At 53.4% G+C, this 20266-nt stretch overlaps 1 protein-coding gene across 4 annotated transcripts in view; it reads right to left on the bottom strand.

Annotated features, from left to right (window-relative positions):
• Window positions 1-20266, bottom strand: part of SBNO2 (strawberry notch homolog 2) — a 45831-nt gene that overhangs the window by 3454 nt on the left and 22111 nt on the right. For all 4 annotated transcript variants that reach the window (XM_071727928.1, XM_071727930.1, XM_071727932.1 and 1 more), the window contains 27 exons: window positions 18417-18581; window positions 15105-15197; window positions 14374-14470; window positions 13887-14047; window positions 13394-13527; window positions 12773-12863; window positions 11430-11573; window positions 10849-10966; window positions 10576-10681; window positions 10242-10395; window positions 9668-9844; window positions 9072-9169; window positions 6906-6988; window positions 5753-5953; window positions 5306-5481; window positions 4341-4472; window positions 3951-4086; window positions 3245-3357; window positions 2663-2734; window positions 2269-2377; window positions 2084-2158; window positions 1616-1759; window positions 1342-1436; window positions 975-1067; window positions 663-794; window positions 371-447; window positions 52-242 (listed from right to left, as the gene is read on the bottom strand). In XM_071727928.1, coding sequence (XP_071584029.1) covers window positions 52-242; window positions 371-447; window positions 663-794; window positions 975-1067; window positions 1342-1436; window positions 1616-1759; window positions 2084-2158; window positions 2269-2377; window positions 2663-2734; window positions 3245-3357; window positions 3951-4086; window positions 4341-4472; window positions 5306-5481; window positions 5753-5953; window positions 6906-6988; window positions 9072-9169; window positions 9668-9844; window positions 10242-10395; window positions 10576-10681; window positions 10849-10966; window positions 11430-11573; window positions 12773-12863; window positions 13394-13527; window positions 13887-14047; window positions 14374-14470; window positions 15105-15197; window positions 18417-18581 — 3367 coding nt within the window. The remainder of the gene's footprint in view (window positions 1-51; window positions 243-370; window positions 448-662; window positions 795-974; window positions 1068-1341; window positions 1437-1615; window positions 1760-2083; window positions 2159-2268; window positions 2378-2662; window positions 2735-3244; window positions 3358-3950; window positions 4087-4340; window positions 4473-5305; window positions 5482-5752; window positions 5954-6905; window positions 6989-9071; window positions 9170-9667; window positions 9845-10241; window positions 10396-10575; window positions 10682-10848; window positions 10967-11429; window positions 11574-12772; window positions 12864-13393; window positions 13528-13886; window positions 14048-14373; window positions 14471-15104; window positions 15198-18416; window positions 18582-20266) is intronic.

Below are 20266 nucleotides of genomic sequence, written 5' to 3'. Positions count from 1 at the left end.
CCTTCCTTCTCCTCCCACACCCTGCTCCCCTTCCCTGCATTTTTCACCCACCAACTTGTTTCTTCTGCTCCTTGGTCTTGAGGCGGACGATCTGCAGGTAGCTGGTGTTGGTGATGTCTGCCATGATGCTGGCAATCCTGCTCCAGACCCGCAGCAGGGCCCCACACAACATGTAGTAGTGCCTCAGGCGCATGCCCTGGAAGCATTCCTTCCCCTCCTGGATCAGCTTGCAGCTCCTGTTCCTGCAGTTCCAACAGGAGAACCCCCCTGAATCAGCAGAGGATCCCCCACTGGCAGCTTCTAACCCTTCCCCCCCCTCCAGAGACCCCTCCCCAAGCAGCAGGGCAGGCTGGGGCAGTGGTGGCCTCACCAGACAGCGTGGTTGCAGTTGGTCAGGGAGAAGAGGTAACAGCTCTCCCAGTGCTCCTTGGCCTCCTCGGGCAGCACCTGCAGAGGAAACACAACATCAGGGATCTGCCCCTGCCCGAGATGCAGCTGAGACTTGAGATCAAGGCTGGGGCTCTGGGGTGCTGCCACCAGCTCAGCCCAACCCCACCACGGGGTAGGAGGAACCACAGAGGGGTCCCAGTCCTCCCCCAAAGCCACCCCTGCTCAAAGAGGTTCTTCCCTCTCCCCAGCCAGGGGCTGCAGCTCCCACCTACCCGTCGGTACTTCTTCTGCAGGCTGTCCAGGCTCTCAGGCTGGCTCTGCTTCCCAATATTTGGCTTGTAGAGGATGAAGTTCTTCCCCCGGCTCTGCTCTGCCAGCAGGCAGGTGTGTTTGCAGCCTCTCATCTGTCAGGTACAGCTGATGGTTACAGTCACAGCCTCCTCCTCCCCCCTCCAAAGCCCATATTTCCCTAAACTGAGCCCCTTCCCTCTGGATGGATTCCTGGAGGCATCTCCCAGCCCCCAGCAGGAGGTCAGACCTTCTGCCACTCGGAGGTGCCAGCCTGGGGGAGCCCAGGGACCCACCTTGTAGGAGAGGTAGAACCCATCAAAGGATCCTGTCAGTTTGAGGGACTTCTCATAGGCTTCCTCCCACTTCAAGCCTCTGTCAACACTGATCTAAAACAAGGGCAAACAAGGGGATTATTCTGTGACTCCAGAGGGCAGGCTCTGTGTTCTGTCTCACAAATCCCACCCTCAACACAAACTGAGCCCAGGGTCCCCTTTGCCTCCTCTGTGTCACTCCCAGCATCAGCTGCTTGCTGATGGCCAAGGCAGATGTGACACAAACAAGGCACAAAGCCACAGGGCGGGGAGAGGGACCCAGCAGCTCTCAGTCCCAGACTGGGAAGCACTGGAGAAGACTGGTCTGCAGAGATAGCAAGCTGCCTACCTTGTAAAACACAACCTGCCCATCCTGTGGGTGCCCTGGGGTCAGGAAGACCTCCTTGCTCTCCTCGTAGATCTCATCCACTCCTGGAGCTAAATCTGTAGGAGGGGAAAAAGTCTGCTGTGAGCTCCACATTCCTGTCCCACCTCCTCTCCCTGCAAAAGCCTCGAGATCTCTGCTGTGGCCACCGTGCCACCACCATCACTCAGCACAGGGAGGTGCAGAGAACCTGAAGGGTGCAGCAGGGGGAGGTCTGGCCACCCTTCCTCCTCCTTACCTAGGATGCCCATGTCATATTTGCCTTCCTTCTTGTCCTTTTCAATCAGATAGTCAAAGGTGTCAGAAAAATACTGGAAGAGCATGTTCTGCTTGTCCACCTCCAGCCCCAGGATGCGGTTCAGGAACTTGGTGATGGAGCAGTCTGCAAGAGTGGGTGGGTGAGGGGATGTGGCAGGGGTGGGCACAGCACCCACCAGCTTGCTCCCAGAGAGAGCCACCCCACAGGCCACCCCAGGTGCCTTTCCTGAGGGCAGCACAGCACCAGTGCACACCAGAGAAACCCCAGGGCTGTTCCCCAAGGCTGCTGCAGGGAAATGGGATCTGCAGCCCCCCAGAGCACACCTCCTGCCCAGCAGCACAGAAACCCCTCCAGGCTGTGCCCCCAGGCAGGCAGAGTCCGTGGGCCATGGCACCCCCAACTCTTTCATTTCTCCCCTACTCTGGGCAGGAAAAGCTTGACACACACCCTTTTCCACTGAGACAGTGCCATACTTCATCTGATTGCAGCAGATCCCCACGGAGATGAGACCTTGCTTCATTTCTGGAACAGCAAAAGACAGCCTGGTCATTTTTGGGTTCAGGCTCCCCTCAGCATCTTGCAGGGCTGCTTCCCCTCCAGCAGAACCCCCCCTGAGCCAGCACTGCTCTTACCATGGAAAAATGCTGCCTCCCTTGTTTCATAGCCCTTGGGCACGGGAACTCTGTTCTCAGTGTGGTTGAGGATTGTGGAGAGAACTCGGTCCAGAGCCTTGGCCCCGTACTGGGAAAGGAGACAGGAGTCACACATGGGATGGGAACCCTCACCTCCAGCCCCTGGTGCTGTCCCCTGCCCCCCTGGGTGCCCTTCCCAGCCCCCTGGGAGCAGCACAGCCCAGCTCGGATCCCAGCTCTGGATGCTGCCCAGGCAGGGAGTTGGGTGCTAGGCCAGGTCCTGCCTGTAGATGCCAGCAATGATCTTCTCCAGGCTCTGGCTCCCACTGGAGGCATTTGCCAACTCCTCCAACCCTTCTTCGGCTGAGCCTCCTGCAGAAAAGCCCCAAATTACCTTATTCTCAAAGTTGTACTTGCTGAGGTCTCGGGATTCGGTGGCCCGGCGGTCTCCGTGAGTTAAGGCACCCTAAGAAGCCAGAGCAAAGAAAAAGTTCTCACTTTTAGCTGTTGCAAAACACCAGAGGAGGAGGGGCAAAGCCCCCTCTTGCACAAGGCCAGCTGGGGAAGGCAGTGATCCTCTGGAATATGGATACTTCAACCAAGCATTTGGGGGACTTATCGGAAGTGAAGAAAAACTGAACACAGACAAATAAATTATTCCATGAATTATTTTCATCAGCTTTCTGAAAACAGATGGTTTTATACTCTTTTAACAGTGGGGGAATTCCAGCATCTGGAATTGGGTTCTGCTTCCCTGAAATTCCTTCTGATGCCTTGGTTATGTATTCTTCCCTTCCTTTCCCAACACCCAGGATGCTAAAGACCTTCTTCAATGCCTTCAGCCAGGGGTGACCCAATCCCCTGTATTGGTCACACTGGCCATGCTGGTAAGAACACCAAAATGGTCCCAAAATGGAAGTTTTGCAGAGAGAACTGGCACTGGCACATGAGTCTAACCCTGCTGCAGAGCACTTACCAGGCTCTCCAGGCGTTTGGCTACGATGGATGCAAACCTCCTCTCCCCTGCCAGCTCAGAGATGAGGAACACATACTCAGGAGCAGAAACCTGGTTTGATCGGTGTGTTCGGCCTAGAGGGAGGTGAGAAGTGAAAGGAGAGGTTGGTAGAGCTGGTCTGGTACAGGCAGGGAAGCTGAGCAGGAGGTGAGAGAGCTGAGACAACTTTCCACATCATGCTGCTTTTCAAAGATCTCTCTTTGAGGGAAAAGGACAAGGTCACAGTCACATTCATCACCCTGAGGCTTTGGCAGAGTCGAGTTTATAACCCTGACCCTCTGGGGCTGAGGACTGGCCCCCCAGTTTAGGCCAGAATGTGCATTCTATCTTTGCTGCTCACAAACTGTCCCTCCCCACCCTGCGGAGCCTCCCTCGGGTGGAACAGAAATCCCCTGGCACCCATGGGATGTTTGACGAGGACAGGGCTGCCAGGAACGGGAGTTTTCCCCCTTCCCACACTACAAGTCACTCCTCAAGTCCACAGACACTTCCTCCACTGCTTTGTGCCCACCCTGGTGAGGCTCAGCAGCCCTGTGTTCCCAAGGTGCCACAGCTCAGAAGCCAAACGCTGTCACCAGCCCCTTCCCTTCCCAGGGCTACTCACAGCTTTGCCAGCTGAGCCACGTTCAGGGGTAGGGGACAGTGACCAAGAAGACTGAGTCCTCACCAAACTGCTGTATGGCCCTGTCTGCACTCCAGGGCAGCTCCAGTGTCATGTGCACCCGGCGCTTCTGGTTTTTCACCCGTCTGTCTGCTTGGAGAGAGATCCCTGAGCTGGAGGCCTCTGAGATTATTGCTACAAGCTAAGGGAGAGAGACAGCAGGTGAGAAAGGGGAGTGGGGTTCCTGGACACCTGCAAAACTGCTTCAAGAAACAGCCCAGAGGACGAGTCCCACACCTGGGAGGGGGGCTCAGGGCTCCTCGTCACCTTCCAGCACAGTCAGAACCCCGCAGGGCAGCGCTGGCCCGAGGCTGGCAGGAACCCCCTCTCCTTCCCCTCTTGGGATGGAGGTTTCCTCAGCTGTGTGGAGGTTTCCTCAGCTCCAACCCGACTCACCTTTTCCCCTTTCATGAAATGCTCCTTCTCCTTCAGGTTGACGTGGTCTATGGAGAGCCCTTGCTCTGCCCGAGACTCGAAGGTGACGGAGCCGTCGGGCCTGCGCACCACCCGGCCCTTCCTCCCCGTCATCTGCACCAGGAGAGAGGCTGATTACAGCTGGCAGAGACCTGCCCCCAGCAGCAAGGAAGCTCAGAGAATCATACAAGTGTCAGGGTTGGAAGGGACCTTTCAGCTCACCCAGTTCCACCCCCCCTCCCATGGCCAGGGACACCTCCCACAGCTCAGGTTGCTCAGAGCCCCATCCTGGGGCCTTAAAAACTTCCAGGCATGGATGGGGCTTCCACCACCTCTCTGGGCAACCTGTGCCAGGCTCTCACCACCCTCATGGGGAAGAACTTCTTCCTAACTTCCAATCTAAATCTCCCCTCCTCCAGTTTGAATCCATTCCCTATGTCCTATCACTCCCTGACATCCTATAAAGTCCCTCCCCAGCTTTCTTGCAGCTCCTTCAGACCCTGGAAGGTCACAATGAGGTCTCCTCAGAGCCTTCTCCTCTCCAGACTGAACAACCCCAACTCTCTCAGTGTCTTCCCAGCAGAGCTGCTCCAGCCCTCTGAGCATCCTCCTGGCCCCTCTCTGGACACCCTCCAGCACCTCCATGTCCCTCCTCTAACAGGGGCTCCAGAACTGGATGCAGGACTCCAGGTGGGGTCTCACCAGAGCAGAATCCCCTCCCTTGACCTGCTGGCCACACTTCTCCTGATGCAGCCCAGGATCTGCTTAGCTTTTTGGGCTGCAGGTGTATCCTGATGGCTCATGTTGAACTTTTCATCAGTCAATTCTCAACAGCTTTTTTAGATTGTGGGGAAGAAGAAACCCTTGTCCAGCAGGAACCCCCTTTGCTGGCCCCCTCTTCCTGTCTCCCAGTGCCACCAAAACACACCCCAGATAGTGAGGGGTACCTCAGCCACATGCTCTGGGCCCCCGAGCTTATTGATGAGTTCATCCAAGGTATTACGAGGTAGGTCTTTGCCCAGTGCTTTCACTTTTGCTAGAAGGTCCTGCTTCATCTTTTCCACATGTTCTACTTCTCTCAGGCCATGCAGCTCTTTCTGAGAAGGCAGCATGTGAAAATTACCTGCAACATAAAGTGCAAAAGCTTAGTGCTACCTGGTAATTGCACATCAGAGAGGGGGAAAAAAAAAAGTCCCAAAGGGCTTCTGAGCAGGAGAAGACACCATGACCTGCAACAAATGCTGCTGAGCGAGTTCATTCTGTGCTTCCCCTTGTTCTGCTGGGGAAAGGAGCAGGCAGGGCAGATCCCCTCCTGCTCGCTGGTGACAGCAGGACACTGAGCACATCAGCTCACTGCCTGCAGCCCCTTCCTTCACCCCCTGCTCTGCTCTCACCTCTGTCCTCAGTGCTGAAGCCATTGTAGGTGTGCTCGACGAAGATGACATCGTCTGTCTCGAACACCGACTCCGGGGAGGAGTTGAAGTCACTGTCGAGCCCCAGGTCAGAGTCAGTGCTGCTGTCATCACTGATCTTGATGACACCCGTGGGGTCACACAGGCCCTTCAGAGCCTTGGGGCAGCGGCCCCTCTGCTTCCCTGCAAGGCAGAGCAAATGGCATCAGGAGAGACCCCGGGTTCCTGCGGCACAGCAAAGAGCAAAGCACCAGCTGGGGAAGAGAAAACACCAACCAGGGCAGATCACCCCAAATGAAAAGCTGATCTTGGAAAGCCAGAGCCTCTTGGGTGGGGGCAGAACTACAGGAGGGTGAGAGGGGAAGGGGGAGAGTAAGAAAAAGGAAGAGAAAGAAAGGAAGAAGGAGGCAGTCTGTGCCAGGGCTGAAGCTGTTTGCAGACATCAGGATGAACACATGGCTGGCTCTGAGCAGTGCTGGCTCCTCAGGGGCAGGAGCCTCCAGGTCTGACTGTCCCTGGAGCAGTGTGCAGGACACAGGAACGTGCTGGTGTTTTGGGATGCTGTTTACTACCAAGCATGGGAAGACATGCCCCGGCCATGTGAGAGGGTTCACAAACCAGCTTGCCCAGGCTGCTCTGCAACTGCAGCCGGTCAGGACAACCTCCACAATCTGCCAGTGCTGCTGTCCCCTATTCCCCCTTTTCCCACATCCCACTGGAGGAGAAACCCCCAAGCTCTTCTTACCTGCAGCTGCAGCCAAGAATTTGGCAGATAAGAGATTTTTTTTTTTTTTTTTTCCCCCAGGACACCTGCCATTCTATAAGTCAGGGGTAGTGGAGAACCAACCCCCTGCTGCAGACAGGCAGCTGGGACTTGGGGCCATCTGCCCACCAGTCCGGGTGAGGAAGCAGCTGGGAGAGGGGCAGAGCTCCTGGACAGTGGTGGAGGTGAGGATCTACATCCTCCAGATGAGAGAGAGTGAGAGGAGATGTGTGGGAGGGCAAACCAAAACCAGGGCAGAGCAGCAAAAGGCGTGAAGTAGGGAGAAGGGAAAAAGAAAAAGAAAAAGCTGAGTGTCTGGGGTGAAGCAGCAAGGCAGGAGGTCAGATGCTGGGCAGTGGAGTGTGCTCTTACGTTTTCTTTTAATGCCAGTTCCTTTTTCTCTCTTTCTTTTGGTTGAAGGAAAGTGCTTCTGAATTAGTGATAGAAAGACGCCTCTGAAAGTAAGATGCAAAATTTATTCCAGCTACCAGGAGTAGGAACATCTGCTGGTTATCACGTAGCAATGTGTAGTTGTGACAGCCCCACAGGTCAGGAGAGAGGGTTGAATCCTGCACCACAGTTACTGGTGCATGACCAGCCAGCCACAGTGTGGGAATGGAACATGGGAAAAAAGGTGCTGAGGGCTGTGCAACACCAGAAAAAGCCCTGGTCCCACCTGCCCTGCCCCATGGCAAGCAAAGTTGCAAGAGCTTATGGAGCAACTAAGAGGGAGTTTTAAATGGGAAACACCACACTGGGAAGCTGTTACATCACTACTGGAAAACCCAATAAGTCTCAGTATCCCAGTCCCTCTCCATGCTCTGGCAGCAGAGCCCACCAGCAGCTGGTGCTCCACCAAGTCCTATGGTTGAGAGGAAGGGGTCCTGCTTGCCCACCAAAGAGAAAAATGGCAAAACACAGATCCATAGTGGTTTCAGGTGATGGAAAAAAATCATAAGAGGTGGAAAGCAAATGTGTCTGTGGGCTGCTCTGCAAATAAAAAGAGCAAATGCTTAAATGCTGACTGCTGGGTGGGGGTGAACCTCAGTGCAATGAGGAAGTTGTGTGCTGGATGAGCTCTGGTTGGAAAAAAAAATGTTGAAAGGAAAAGCTGAGAGGTATGGACATGACAGCTTGCCCCTGAGAGAAAAAGGGAGTCTTGGGAAGCAGGGAGGGAGCTCTCAGGGGCTGCAGACAGGGAGTGCTGCTCCCTGAAGGGCTGAGCCCAGTGCTGGGACTGTGCGGCCCTTTGGTCCTGGGCTCTAATCACAAGGTCACTCTCAGGCCTGCAGCCTCCCTGCCATGAAATCTGGCTCAGATTCCCAACATTTGCACTCCTCTCCTTCCCTTCAAAGGGCTGGGCTGGTATCCACTCACTGATAAATGAGTGGATTTTATTTTTAACCCCAATTCTCGGCATCTTTTAAACAACTGCTGCTTCCCAGCACGCTCCCCTCCAGAAATCCCCTAAAGTGCTGTAAAACCAGGACACTGCCTTGGGGGCTCAGCAGACACCAGGAGCCACACACACAGAGCTCTTGCCTCTCACTCAGGGGAGAGGATTGAGCAGGGTCCATGAGCACCAACAGCCTCCTCCTCCTTGGGCAGCTGAGCGAGGCCCAAAGGGACCACAAGGTCCCCTGGACTCAATTCCTCTGAATTCTGTGATGCAAAAAGCAATCCAAGAGGCCAAATCAATCCAAGCAGTTGTCAGACTCGCCTCATGCACTGTCACCAAGCTGGCATTTGGCTTTAGTCATGGACTGGAGACAGCAGAGTGACACAGACCTACACAAGCCCCCCCCAAGAAGGGACACACACACACACACACAGAGCCTCTGGCATCACCTGTGTTCAAGTCACTTGAAAAGGAAACACAAACAGCCCTGTTGCCTGCAGAACAGCAGAAATGCAACTCAACCCAACCCCCCCAACATGCAGGAGCACCCACGGCCATGGCTGCTCTCCTGAGAGGTGCAGGAACAAGGGGGAGCATCAGCCTCACTCTCTGCTGAAAGGGAGGATGAGTCCTGCTGCTGGCACAGCACAGCCACAACCATCCCATCCCTCACCTCCAACACCACCAGGACACTGGTGCTGCCTTGCACACCCTGCTCTGAGCCAACACTGGTGAACTGAACCCTCCCTGCCCCAGCTGCCTCACATCATCCCTCAGCCTCTGTGACTCTCCTGCTCATTTCTTCATTTCCCAGAGTCAGGCCCACACAAACACCATCTGAGCTCACATTTCTGGCTCTCCTACACCTGCCCATTCTTTTATGTGTGTAGGGAGATGGATCAGGTTGTTCACACAGGTTTGGACCGAGGGGAACTTCAAAATCCAGTCTCTAGGTGAGGGAACTGCCTGAAGGCTCCAGCTGTGTGTCCTCTCCTTTTAAAGCTTGCACAGGGTGAGGCCTCATGAAACTGCATTTCCAGAACTGCAAGTGGGACGTGGCCCCAGGGCAGGGCTCTCCTGAGCACACCTCCAGCCTCCCGTGCATCCCCCCCAGCAGAAGAAGAGGGATTTGAACTCACTCTGCAGCAGAGACAAAACAATTCAGGTGCCCATCGTTCTCATCCAAGACTTCTCTGGTCCGAGCCTCCCCAGTGGACTGCAGCCCGATGACAACACACTGCAGGGACACAAGGGAGGACAAACTGCTGCTCACCAGCTGGACATTGGACCCTGCCCCAGGTATCTGCCGGGCTTGTAGCACAGCTCCTGCCCAAGAACCATCCCAAACCTCTCAGCATCCAAACCCCACGCCTCTGGAGGGACCACTCCAGATTCCCAAGTTACACCCAGATGGATAGGAGGCCAGAGCCGTGCTCAAGCTGAAGGATCTGGCACCTCTTCTAGCTTGAGTGTGACCCCAAATACTGCTTCAGTGTTCACAAATGAGCAGTGGGTGCTGCCTGGGGAGACAGGGCCATTTTAACTGCCCATGGATGTTCTCAGGACCCTGCACTTCACCCTGGGTAACGTGGAGAGAAAGTCACCCTTAGGGAGCTTTGAAACTGCTGGACACTGATTAACTCCCCTTGGCTGCCCACGACAAAAAACAGAAAAAAATCACTTGTCAAGTGTGAGTGGTGGCTGCTGGCAGTGCAGGCAGGTTGGGCTACCACACCTTGTCCTTGGCTAGCTCATCCTTGGCCAGCTCAACGAGTCGCTCGACTTTAGCAGCAATGCAGAGATATTTGAAGAAGCGCTGGTGGGCTGACCAGAACTGACCCCACAAGGACTTCCGAGACTCCAACCCGATCCAGTCAGCTGCCTGCTGGAACACCAGCAAGGCCTCTGCCCACTGCAGACAACACCAAGAAAGGCTGAGTTAATGTCTTCATCTTCATCCCTGCTGTGCAGGAGTTTGTTAGAGCGGTCTGGAGGTCAATAATCTGATTTCACATCAGTGGTTGTGCCCCTGTGTTGGGCTGGATGAACAGCCTGGTCATTCTCTCTGCAATAGCATCATGTTGCAAGCTCTGCTTTGCAAATGTGGAACTTTAAAATAGAAGCAAGAAAGTAGAAGATGCTTTTTTTTTTTTTTTTTTACATAAGCTGAGTGTGTGTGTGCCCGTTTTCTTCCTTTTGAACAAACTCAGTTTGTAGCTGTTGCCATGTTAACAGTCCTCAAACCCTCCCACACAGAAGTGGCCATCCCCAAAGCACAAGGAAACATCCCTGCAGCAGGACCAGCTCACCAACTTGGCTGCCTTGTCGTAGACAATCTTGTACTGCTCATCCAGCAGGATCTCCTCGATCCTGAAGGTCACTCCAGTGAAACTGAGCTGCCTGGCAATGTACATCCCACTGACCTTCATGTCCATTGCCACAATCTCCATTGCACCAACTCCCCTGGAAGAGGAAGGACAGCTCTGAAACCCTTTCTCTGCTGCAGGGCAGCACCAGGAAGGGGTTTCTGCAGAACCCTCTGGCTTGAGCTGCCCTCAGATATTGTCCTCGGGCATCACAACCACTTCCAAAGGCTGCCACAAACCCCACACCACGTGGAGAGGGAAGCAGAGTGGGACTCACCTCTTTTCAATTGCATGCAGGAACTCATCAAATGCTCTGAAGGGGGTGCCCTCCCCCCAGATCCCCAGGCGGCTCATGTAAATCATGTTTTTTGGCTCAGAGGCACCTGTGGGGACAGAACTCACTGTCAACAAAACCACAGAGGTCATGAATGGTTCTGACCCAAGTAAAGTGAACTGTTAAGAGCAGAGTCATTTGGCCTCGTGCCTCAGAGGCCTCTGTGCTCACCTCTCAAGGGCACCCTTCAGATCAGAGGTGCTGTCAGCAGCTTACCTGTGGCACTGGCATAAACAACCCTTGCTTGAGGCAGCTTGTTCTGCAGGTCCAGCACTGCTTTGCCCATTTTGGTAGAATTGGCATTTTTGGCTTTGTGGCATTCATCAAAGACAATCTGGAGGGGAATCTCAGTTAAGGAGAACAGATCTGTTTTCATCCCCAGAGGATGGGAGCAGACAGAAAACACAACCCAGCCCAGCACCAACAGGACTGACCTGTCCCACACACTGCCTGAAAGCTGCTGGGTTTGCCTGGTCCCGTGCTCCTCAGGGCCCAAAGTCACTTCCCTCCCCCTTCAACCTCCAGGTGTGTCTTGTAATGCTGAGGAAGAAATCCTGAAGAGTTAACCCCAGCTGCATTCTTCCCACTACCTGGAGGAGGAGAGAGGAGCCTGGGGGGATCTGTGAGCTCAGAGCAGTGAAACACCCACCCCAGGCACCAGCCTGTTCCCAGTGCCTTCAGGTGGCCCCAAGCTCTTTGTTCCTTGGTGAAACCCACTCACAATCACGCAGCTCTTCTCTCTCCAGCCTTTTTGGGTTTGTTGGCTGTCAGTTTGGGTTTTTTTTATTAAAGGATACAACTCCATCAAAGTTTTCTCTGCACCAGTCCAAAATCTGCTTTAAGCGTGTCCTGTGCTGCCCCCCTGCCTGGCTCTCACCAATCAGTGCAGAATAAGTGGCAAAGAGGACTCCTTCTGAGGTAGCTGTGTCACCATATTTAATCTGCAGGAAGAGGAAGAACAAGAGCACACACATCCATGACTCTTCTTTGCCCACAATCAGTTCTGCTGACTGTGCTGTGGCTCTGCAGGACACACACTCCTGCCTGCAAGAACAAAACCCAGGCTGAGAGCAGAAGGGACCAAGGCTGTGGGCAGCTGATGTCTTTAGCACTTCTATTTGGCACTGGGATGTGGTGATGACAGGGACTTCAAAGGTCTGGAGAAGTTCCACTGAACAATGTGTCAGCACATCTGGACACACACAGTGAAATGTGGAGACCATGCGAGGACTTCCCTTCCCTGGCTAACCAAAGCCACTTTGCTTTTTTAAGCAACAGTTCAGAATGTTTATTTGTTTGGAGCTCCCCCATCTGTTTTAATTACTTCCAGAAAATAATTTTCTCTTGGACCAGGTGAGATTGTTGCCTATCTCACTGTCACGGGTCCCACCTGTAACAAAATAAAAGGTAAAGGCAAAAAAAACATGGTCTCAATCTGGAGAAAGTTCCATTTATAGCCTTTTTGGGTCTGAAAACAAGCATTCCTTTCAGGCCCTTAATGGACTGCATTCAGAGGTGTTGGATCCATGTGGTTTCCACTGCCTTGGTAAGAGGTGGTTGTTCAGAGCACTGAAAACCAGAACGTTTCAGTGCAGCAGGCAGGAGTGCAGTGGACACAACTGCTGCTCTTTTCTTTTGAGAAATACTTCATCCTCATCCCTGAATAGCTGGAATAAAGTCTGAAAACTTTCTGATGTGCTCAGCCATGGCACCACCTACCCATAGGCCCTGCCAGACACCAATCTGTGCCTTCACAGGCATGAAAAGAGGTTCCCTGAAACCAGAGCTGGGAAATGTTAACCCAGGAGAGCCAACATCCAACATCTAACAGGGGCTGTTCCCTCCACAGGACTCTTCAGGAACTCTGAGAAAGGTTTAGATCCTGCTGTACTCTGCACTCCCCTGGGGGGTCTCTCACTGCCTGCAGGATCCAGCTCCCTGGTCCCTGCAGAGGACACAAAAACAGCAGGAGTGCAGAGTGGGAAGCAGGAGCTGAGGGAAGGGAAGAGCAAAGAGCTTGGTGTGTGCTGCTGGCAGGGCCACCAGCCAGGGGGAGGCAGGAGGGGGGGTTGGTTCCCCTGCTGAGGCAGATCCATCCATCCATCCACCTGCTGAACACCTCCACAGCTTCCCTCCCTACCTTATTCAAAGCATGCACAGGGATGTGGGAGGCCTCAATGTCCTTCAGGTCTCTCTCAGCATCATACTTGAGATCATTGGAGACACTGAACCTGCAAAGCAAGCCGTGGGGCTGGTTATCTCCAGGGCTGGGGCACAGACAGGGATGAGCAGCTCTGACTGAGGCAGCAGGAGGAGGGGCAGTGCCCACTGCCCACCCCACAGATCCAACTGCAGGCCCCAGGCTGCCACTCAGGACGAGCTCTGTCTGCTCTGCAGTAAAAACCCCACGCTCCGAGGGCTTGAGCCAGCACCTGGGAAGCCCACAAACACCCCTGGGAAGTCCAGGAATAGCATTCCACCAGCTTCAAAGAGAGCAGGGGAGGCTCAGTGCTGCACTCCAAAGGGGACACAATCTGCTGGTTCAGAGTGACTCATTCTCCATCACCACTGCAGGAGAAATATTCCCATTCCACACCAGCAAACAGGCACCAAGAGGTGGAAAGGACTTTACCCAAGCATGAGTCAACTACAAAGCCAACATCAGCACTAAGGAATTCCTTACTCCCAGATCCAAACTAACTCCAAGGTCTTACGGGAAAAGAGAAGTGAAAAAAAAAAACCCCAAAACACAACCACTTACCACAGGGCCTTTTTCCTCCCTTTAAGATAATTTTCAAAGATGATGCCTGCAACTGTCCTGCCCTTTCCAACTCCAGCACCATCCCCAATGAGGAATCCAGCTCGCTGCCCATTGGGTAATAAAACTTCATGTTGCTGCAAAATCAAGAACAGAACTGGAAATTAAACTCAATTTGCCTTTGCTAACAGCTTTAATGAGAGCTTGTGAGAGCCTCACTTAACCCTTTCACATATCCCATCCATGCCAGGGCATTTCCTGCTCAGATAAACAACAGCAGGAATGAGCAAGTGCTGCAGCCAAGTGGGAAATGTAACAAAAGCCAAGGGTTCTGCCTTCCTGGGGAAATACACCCTAGAGAAGTCCCCCAGCTTCAAAGAACCATTTCAGAAGGCATTTAAAATGCATCCCAGATTATTTTAAAACACACCAGAACAAACAAAAGGCAGTTTCTCTCTAGCCTAAGACAGAGGAGGAGGGCAGGGTGGCCCTGTACCTGGCAGGCATAGATGATGGCTTCCAGCTGTAGTGCAGAGAGGGAACCTTTGTCAGCCACGGAGCGGGGCAGGGAGAGGCTGTAGGTGATGTCAGGGGGGGGGACACTGGACAGAGTGCTCGTCTCAACCACCAGGTCAGGATGGTGCTTCCCAATCTTGGCTAAAGGAGACAGAAAACAGACAGCTCAAGTCCTTCAGTCCCACGAGGCACTTCCAAAAGGATTGCAGCCTTCCCATGGACAGGCTGGAGCTCAGGAGCAGCAGAAGAGATGAGCCCAAGCCCTGCTCTTCGCTTTCCCGTTGGGCTGAGATTCCAGACTGCCAGAAACAGCCCCAAAAGCAAGCACCAGGAGGTGTGCTGTTAAATCACCACAGCACGAGCAAAGATCAGTGCATGGCACAGTTCCCCTGGGAAATCACAAGCTTGTGATGCCATATACTGCTTGCAGGTAAAAAAGAGGAGTTAACAGAACCTCCCAGACTCACACTTTGAAGGGACATATTCTGCATAGGTCTCTGTTTGCCCCAACTCTTCTGTTTCTTCCTCCTCAGCTTCATCTTCCTCCTCTGCAGTAGCCTGAGACTGAGAAGAACCACAGCATTGACCAAAGGTTAATGTTCTCCCTGAGCTCCTGACACACACAGTGCCAGAAAGTCCCATTGAAACCTCCCCTGTGCAAATCCACAGACCCTCCAAATACAATTAATCTCATTTACAGCCTACAGGGACACGAGGAAACCATCTGAGAGCCCACCCTGGGGGCCAACCAGGGCTTGAAGAGCAACTTTCAATGCCTGGTGCACACAAATTAGGGACAGATGTTTCCAGCCCTCTCCAGAGGGGCTGTGGGCTAAGCCCCAAATTGTGCCCCACTGTGCCCTGATTTGGCCCAGAGTAAGGAACCAGAACCAGCTCCAAACTCAGCGTGGGACAAACTCAGCAGATTACAGCAAAGTCCTGCAGTTCCAGGAAGAGCCGCCTGGAAACACCGTGCTGGTTTAGCTGTAGAGAAAGCCCAAACCATCCTCTAGGACAGGGAGGTTCCAGCAAGGGAGATGTCAGAGGCTTGAGGGAAGGGGCAGGGACTTGTCTGTCCCTGGTTTTCTTGGCTGACTCCCTCTGAAGGGACAGCAGCCAGAACTGATGCCCCACACTGAGACCTCAATAGGTTTAGGGCCTGGAGACCAATTCCCCCCCAGGCAACCACTGCTCTCACCTGGTAGCTTATGAGGAGTGGGGTGTTGGGGACAGCAGGAACGTGGTCATTCGAGGTGTTTAAGCCAGTGAAGGATCCACTGGGTGAGAAGAGCTGGAACAGAAAGGGCAGAGGTGAGGAATCAGTCTAACCCTCCCCCTCCAACCCCAACAGAAAAGGTACCTGTGCTCTTCCACCCTGGTGGTGCCAGTGGGCTTGAGCACGTTCTGTTTGGGAGTGAAAAGCCCTGAGCAATAATTCTGGAACCTGAGAAATCTACAGAGATCAGGACCCAGCCCCAAGACCCAGGAGGAGCTCCAGCTGCACCCAGACCCCATCAGGCTGGCAGGGCTGGGGTCTCCCTGGGTCTCCCCAGGAACCAGCTCAGGGCTTTGGATCATCCAGGCAGTTAGGAGGGCTTCCAAGATGAAGATGAAGGCATCATGGAGGAGATCCTTGGTCTGCCCCTATGCAAACAAGATCCCACTGATATTTCCCAACAGGGAGAGAGGTGACCCCAGAGCATCCAAAGCCATCAGCAGCTCCTGGAGCAGCCCCACTCCAAGCTTAAAGTGCCAGGCTTTGAGACCCAGGCTCCACCAGAAGTGAAAGATGGGAAGTTCTTAAGCGTAAACACTGATTATTTCCTTTTTTTTTTTTTTTAATTAAAAAAAAAAATAAAAAGAAGAAAAAAACACCCTCCATTACTGGAAGCCTGAGTCAGAATTACCAGAAGGAAGCTGGATGGAAGAGCTATTTTCAGTGCCAACAAATCTGGAGAGCAGGTGAAACATCTCCACCTACAAATCTGAGCTCTGCAGAAGTTTCTTCTCAGTCAAGAGAAAGACCCAGATGTGCTGGGAGGGCAGGACATGCTGCACTGCCTCCTGCCAGCTCTGCCCTTGCTAAAGCAGAGATCCTGGCTACCCCAGCTCAGCAAAGCAGCTTGGGCACAGCCTCACCTCGGGTCTCACAAAAAGCAAAACTCTTGAGACAGCTGTGAGAAGACAGAAGGGACCCCAAGAACTATTTTTAAAATTTCACAACTTCATTACAAATGAAGCCAAGTGTGCTTTGTCTGCTAAGCCCTGCAAAAAAAAAAAAAATGAACAGTGGAGTAGCTCTTCCCTCCACAGCCATTCCTGACCTGGGAAGCAGAGCTCACACATGATATTTATCTCCTTTCTTTACAGATAACTGGGCAGGGGCAGCTCTGCCTGGCCACTTCCTCTCCATCACCAACACCCCACCTACAGCTGCAGCACTGGACACCCCAGATAAGGCTTCCTGAGTCAGCTGGAAATGTGCAGCCTTGCAGAGTCTCACTGTGATGGTTGTCTCCAGTTTTGCTCCCTGCCTTGAGATTTTGCAACAGATCACTTGTTTGCCCCCTTTAACAGCCAGAAAAAAAATCCATACTTAAAATTCACATCATAAAGCAGCTGCCAATCATCAGGCAGCAAAATCCATTTGTCCTGTGAGCCACCACCTCCCATGCAAAACTGAAACTGAAATCTCAGGAGAAAGATGTACTTAATGCCAGGAAATGCCAAACAAATTAAAAAAGAGAAACAAAAAAACCAAAAAAACCCACACCCAAACGGACCCCCCATCCACTTCTGTTTGCAGCAAACACACAGATAAGACAATGTTTAAAATAGCTTGAGCTTCTTTTCAAAAGGAAGTAATTTATAAACGGAATTCCAAGGAGTTAATTGGCCTTATCTGAACCCAAGTGCTCTGGAGGACAAGAAGGGGCGAGGGCAGGACGTGAGGAACAGCATGAGAAGAGCTCAGGGACAGCAGATCATGGGCAGCCTCACACTTCCAAGTCCTGTAGCTAGGTCTCACTGGCATTCCTGCATTTAGAGCAGTTTGCTGCAGGAAGATTTTTGCTGCACTCCACAGATACAAAACTACAAGCTTGTTTAGGTCTGGAGTACCTCAACCAGAGCTCACCTAGGCAGGACACCACAGAACAATTTCTGCAGTGATTTAAAGGCCCCTATGTAAAAAAAAACAGTACCAGGAGACTAGGAGTGATAAGGCACATGCCTCCTCTGTCTTGGGGGATATATCTGTCTTCTAGTTAATCATCCAGTTTATGAGCCTGTGATGTCTTCAGCCAATCCTTTTGTTCAGACTGTTCACCTCTTCCCACTGAGATCAAATCTCAGAGATCAGCAAGAGCTCGGGTGATTGAGTGCCCTGAGATCTCAGGGAGAGCCTCAGCAAGGCAGGAGCTCTGATCTCCCAAGTCCCAGGCCAGCACCCTGGCCACCAAGGCACACTCCTTCAGTGCCAGCCTGTCACCAAGCCACACTCCTTCAGTGCCAGCCTGTCACCAAGCCACACTCCTTCAGTGCCAGCCTGTCACCAAGGCACAGAGCAGCAGCATCAGAGCTGCAGAGTCGGGATCCCAAGCAGTGACAGCATCATCACAGAAATACAGTCTGACACTCTGCTAGCTACAAATCACAGCCTCCAAACACCACAGAACCTCAAATACAACACTGACTAAAGCACAGGCAGCCCAGATTGCCTCCTGGGCAGTCACGTTGAAGGCTTTTCCCCCCCAGCCTTGACAAAACCTACAAAGGAAAACTGCAGGGCCGCCAGAGAGGAGACCCAGAGCTGCAGCAAATGTGTTTGATAACGTTCCCAGCACCAACAAAGCTGCTGCCTGCCCACAGTGAGTGATACCAGGTTGTGCAATAGTGAGTAATCAGTCCCAACAGATGAGGGAAACCAGATGGCAGGAGGCTGGTAAAAATGCACAGAACCACATGTTGCCACGGGACTGCCAGGAGATCGCACGCCCGGGAAAACTCAGGGATGTAAAAGCTTGGGGGGGCTTGGACTCACAAAGTAAACACAAAGTGTTAGTCTTCAGCTGAGGCAGAGTTTGGGTTTTTAGTCATTGTTACTAAAATATTTGCCATGGAGAATAAACAAGTGGTGGTGGCTCCTGCTGGGGCCAGCTAAGGACCCACGGAGTGGTGTTTTTGCTGGAGTCCATCTCCTGCCACAGGCCGCTCTGGGACTGCATTTAACCTGAACTGAAACCTGAATATCCTGAATATTTCAGAATACATCACCTGCCCCAGCCATCAGGGAAAGGGCAAGTGCCTGCACAGCACTCCCAGAGGGCACAAACCCCTCTGAGGATGCCCAGGTTCTCTCCTGCTTCCAGGACACCCAAGGATGTGTAACCATGTCACCCTTTCCCTTCTCCAGTGACGTTTGCAGTCACAAAACATCAGCACCACACTGCAGCTTCCCCCCTGGAGGGAGGAATGGCTGATGGGAGGATGGATGAGGAGCAGCCCATACCTCTATTTGGTTCTGCTGTGGGGTGTTTACATCCCATAGTGTTGGCACATGGGTCAGGCTGTCAGCAGGCAGGAAATCCTTCGGATCCGCGATGTCCGAGAGGGAATCCGCAGGGGAGGAGAAGAGGGAGTTGCTGTTGGGGAGCTCATCGAGGTATGAAGAATCCTGGAATGGAGAAATGTCCACAGTGAGAGGAGAAGACCAGAGAGCTCCCTTCTGCTCATCCAGCAGCCACCTGCGTTTTGTGTGCGATGGCAGAGTGAGCCGAGGAGTGCAACGTCCTCAGCCTGACACCACAGCACACCAGTGCACACCAGTACTGCCTTTATGCACAGGAGCCCACAGGGTCCCAGCAACACCCAGCAAGGACACAGATGTTCAGTTGTGATTGCACAGCCACACCTGGAGGCTTTGGAAAAAATCAGCCTCCTCACGCCAGGTTCTGCACAAAAAGAGGCTGCCAGGAGTAAGGGGAAGGAGCCCTGCTGTCATCCAGATTTGCATCCAGAGGAACCTTATCAAATCTGCCAACCCTTTTCCTAAGGGCAGGCCTCAGTCTGGACAAGAAGGGAATGTGCTCTGGTGACAAGGATCGGGCTCTGCCCTTGCTCCTTTTCCGGAGCCTGTGCTGAGCTGGATTACCATTGTTTGCTTTTGTGCCAACCCAGGGATGAGGTTGGTTTGAGTCACACAGACTGCAGCTCAGAAAGAGCCTTCAATACCCTCCCTGCCATCAGTTCCTTGTCTGGTGGCAAGAACTGATAGCCCAAAAGCACTTCTTGCTCTATGTCCTTAGCTCCAGCACATCCTGGCACCCTCCCTGGCTCCAGCACATCCCAGCTCTCCTTCCACACCAAATGCCACTCCCAAACTTTCTCAAAGCAGAAAAACTTTGCCTGCTGTTTACTGAGGAGCAGCAGTAACACCAAGCTCCAGCACACAGGTCCTGCTGGAGATGTGTCCCTGTCCCAGGGGACCAGCAGCTCTTCCTTGGTGTCCCAGAGGACTCTGCCACCCAGATTTGCAGCTCCTCAGCAGGCTCAGGGCTCAGGCTCAGGCTCAGGCTCAGGGCTCAGGGCTCAGGGCTCAGGGCTCAGGGCTCAGGGCTCAGGGCTCAGGGCTCAGGGCTCAGGGCTCAGGGCTCAGGGCTCAGGCTCAGGCTCAGGCTCAGGCTCAGGGCTGTCAGCACAGGGCCAGCCCAGCTCTGCTGGGACAGATAACCACGGGGGCACAACGATACCACAGCAGGGCTGCCAGGAGAGCCACGCTGTCTGATATGAGGAGAAGTCACTGTTCATTTCCAGTTAAGGGCCAGTTTCCTACTACAAGGCAGAAAGGCAGCCAAAGATTTTTTTTTTAAAGTCACTTAACCCTGCCTGACACCAAATCACAAAGAGCGGAGCCGCTTGTGCGGTTCCTAAGGGCTCCAGGCCAAGAGCAGGGTCAGACCACCACCCCCCGCTAGCAAAAGTCATGGTTTTGCAGTGTTTGGAGCCATCGGGACACCTTCCCTTCACCTCCTCCCCAGATGTGACTCGTTTGGTGCCTGGGATGAGAGCCACCCCGCAGCAGCCAGAGGGCTGGTGCCCGGGGCAGGCACGGCCAGGGACTGAGCAACCTTTGTGTTTGTCAGGAGCCACATGGGGAGGACCCAAAAGCTGAAGGGGAACTGGCTGTGCTGCCAGGACTCCTGCTGTGCCTCCTCCTGGTGCCAGCTCCTCGTGCTGGTGTGTGACACGAGTGCCACCAGCCCCACAGCAGAGGGGCAGCGCTGGCTCTGCAGCTCCGTGCTCCCGATATCTCTGTGGCTATTTTAGGATTACCCAGAAACCATGAGACTGAAGCAGGCA

The sequence above is a fragment of the Heliangelus exortis genome, chromosome 28 (assembly GCF_036169615.1).
Source record: "Heliangelus exortis chromosome 28, bHelExo1.hap1, whole genome shotgun sequence".
In the NCBI taxonomy this organism is placed as follows: domain Eukaryota; kingdom Metazoa; phylum Chordata; class Aves; order Apodiformes; family Trochilidae; genus Heliangelus; species Heliangelus exortis.
The sequence above is the reverse complement of the archived record's forward strand: the minus strand, read 5'-3'. Positions and strand labels throughout refer to the sequence as shown.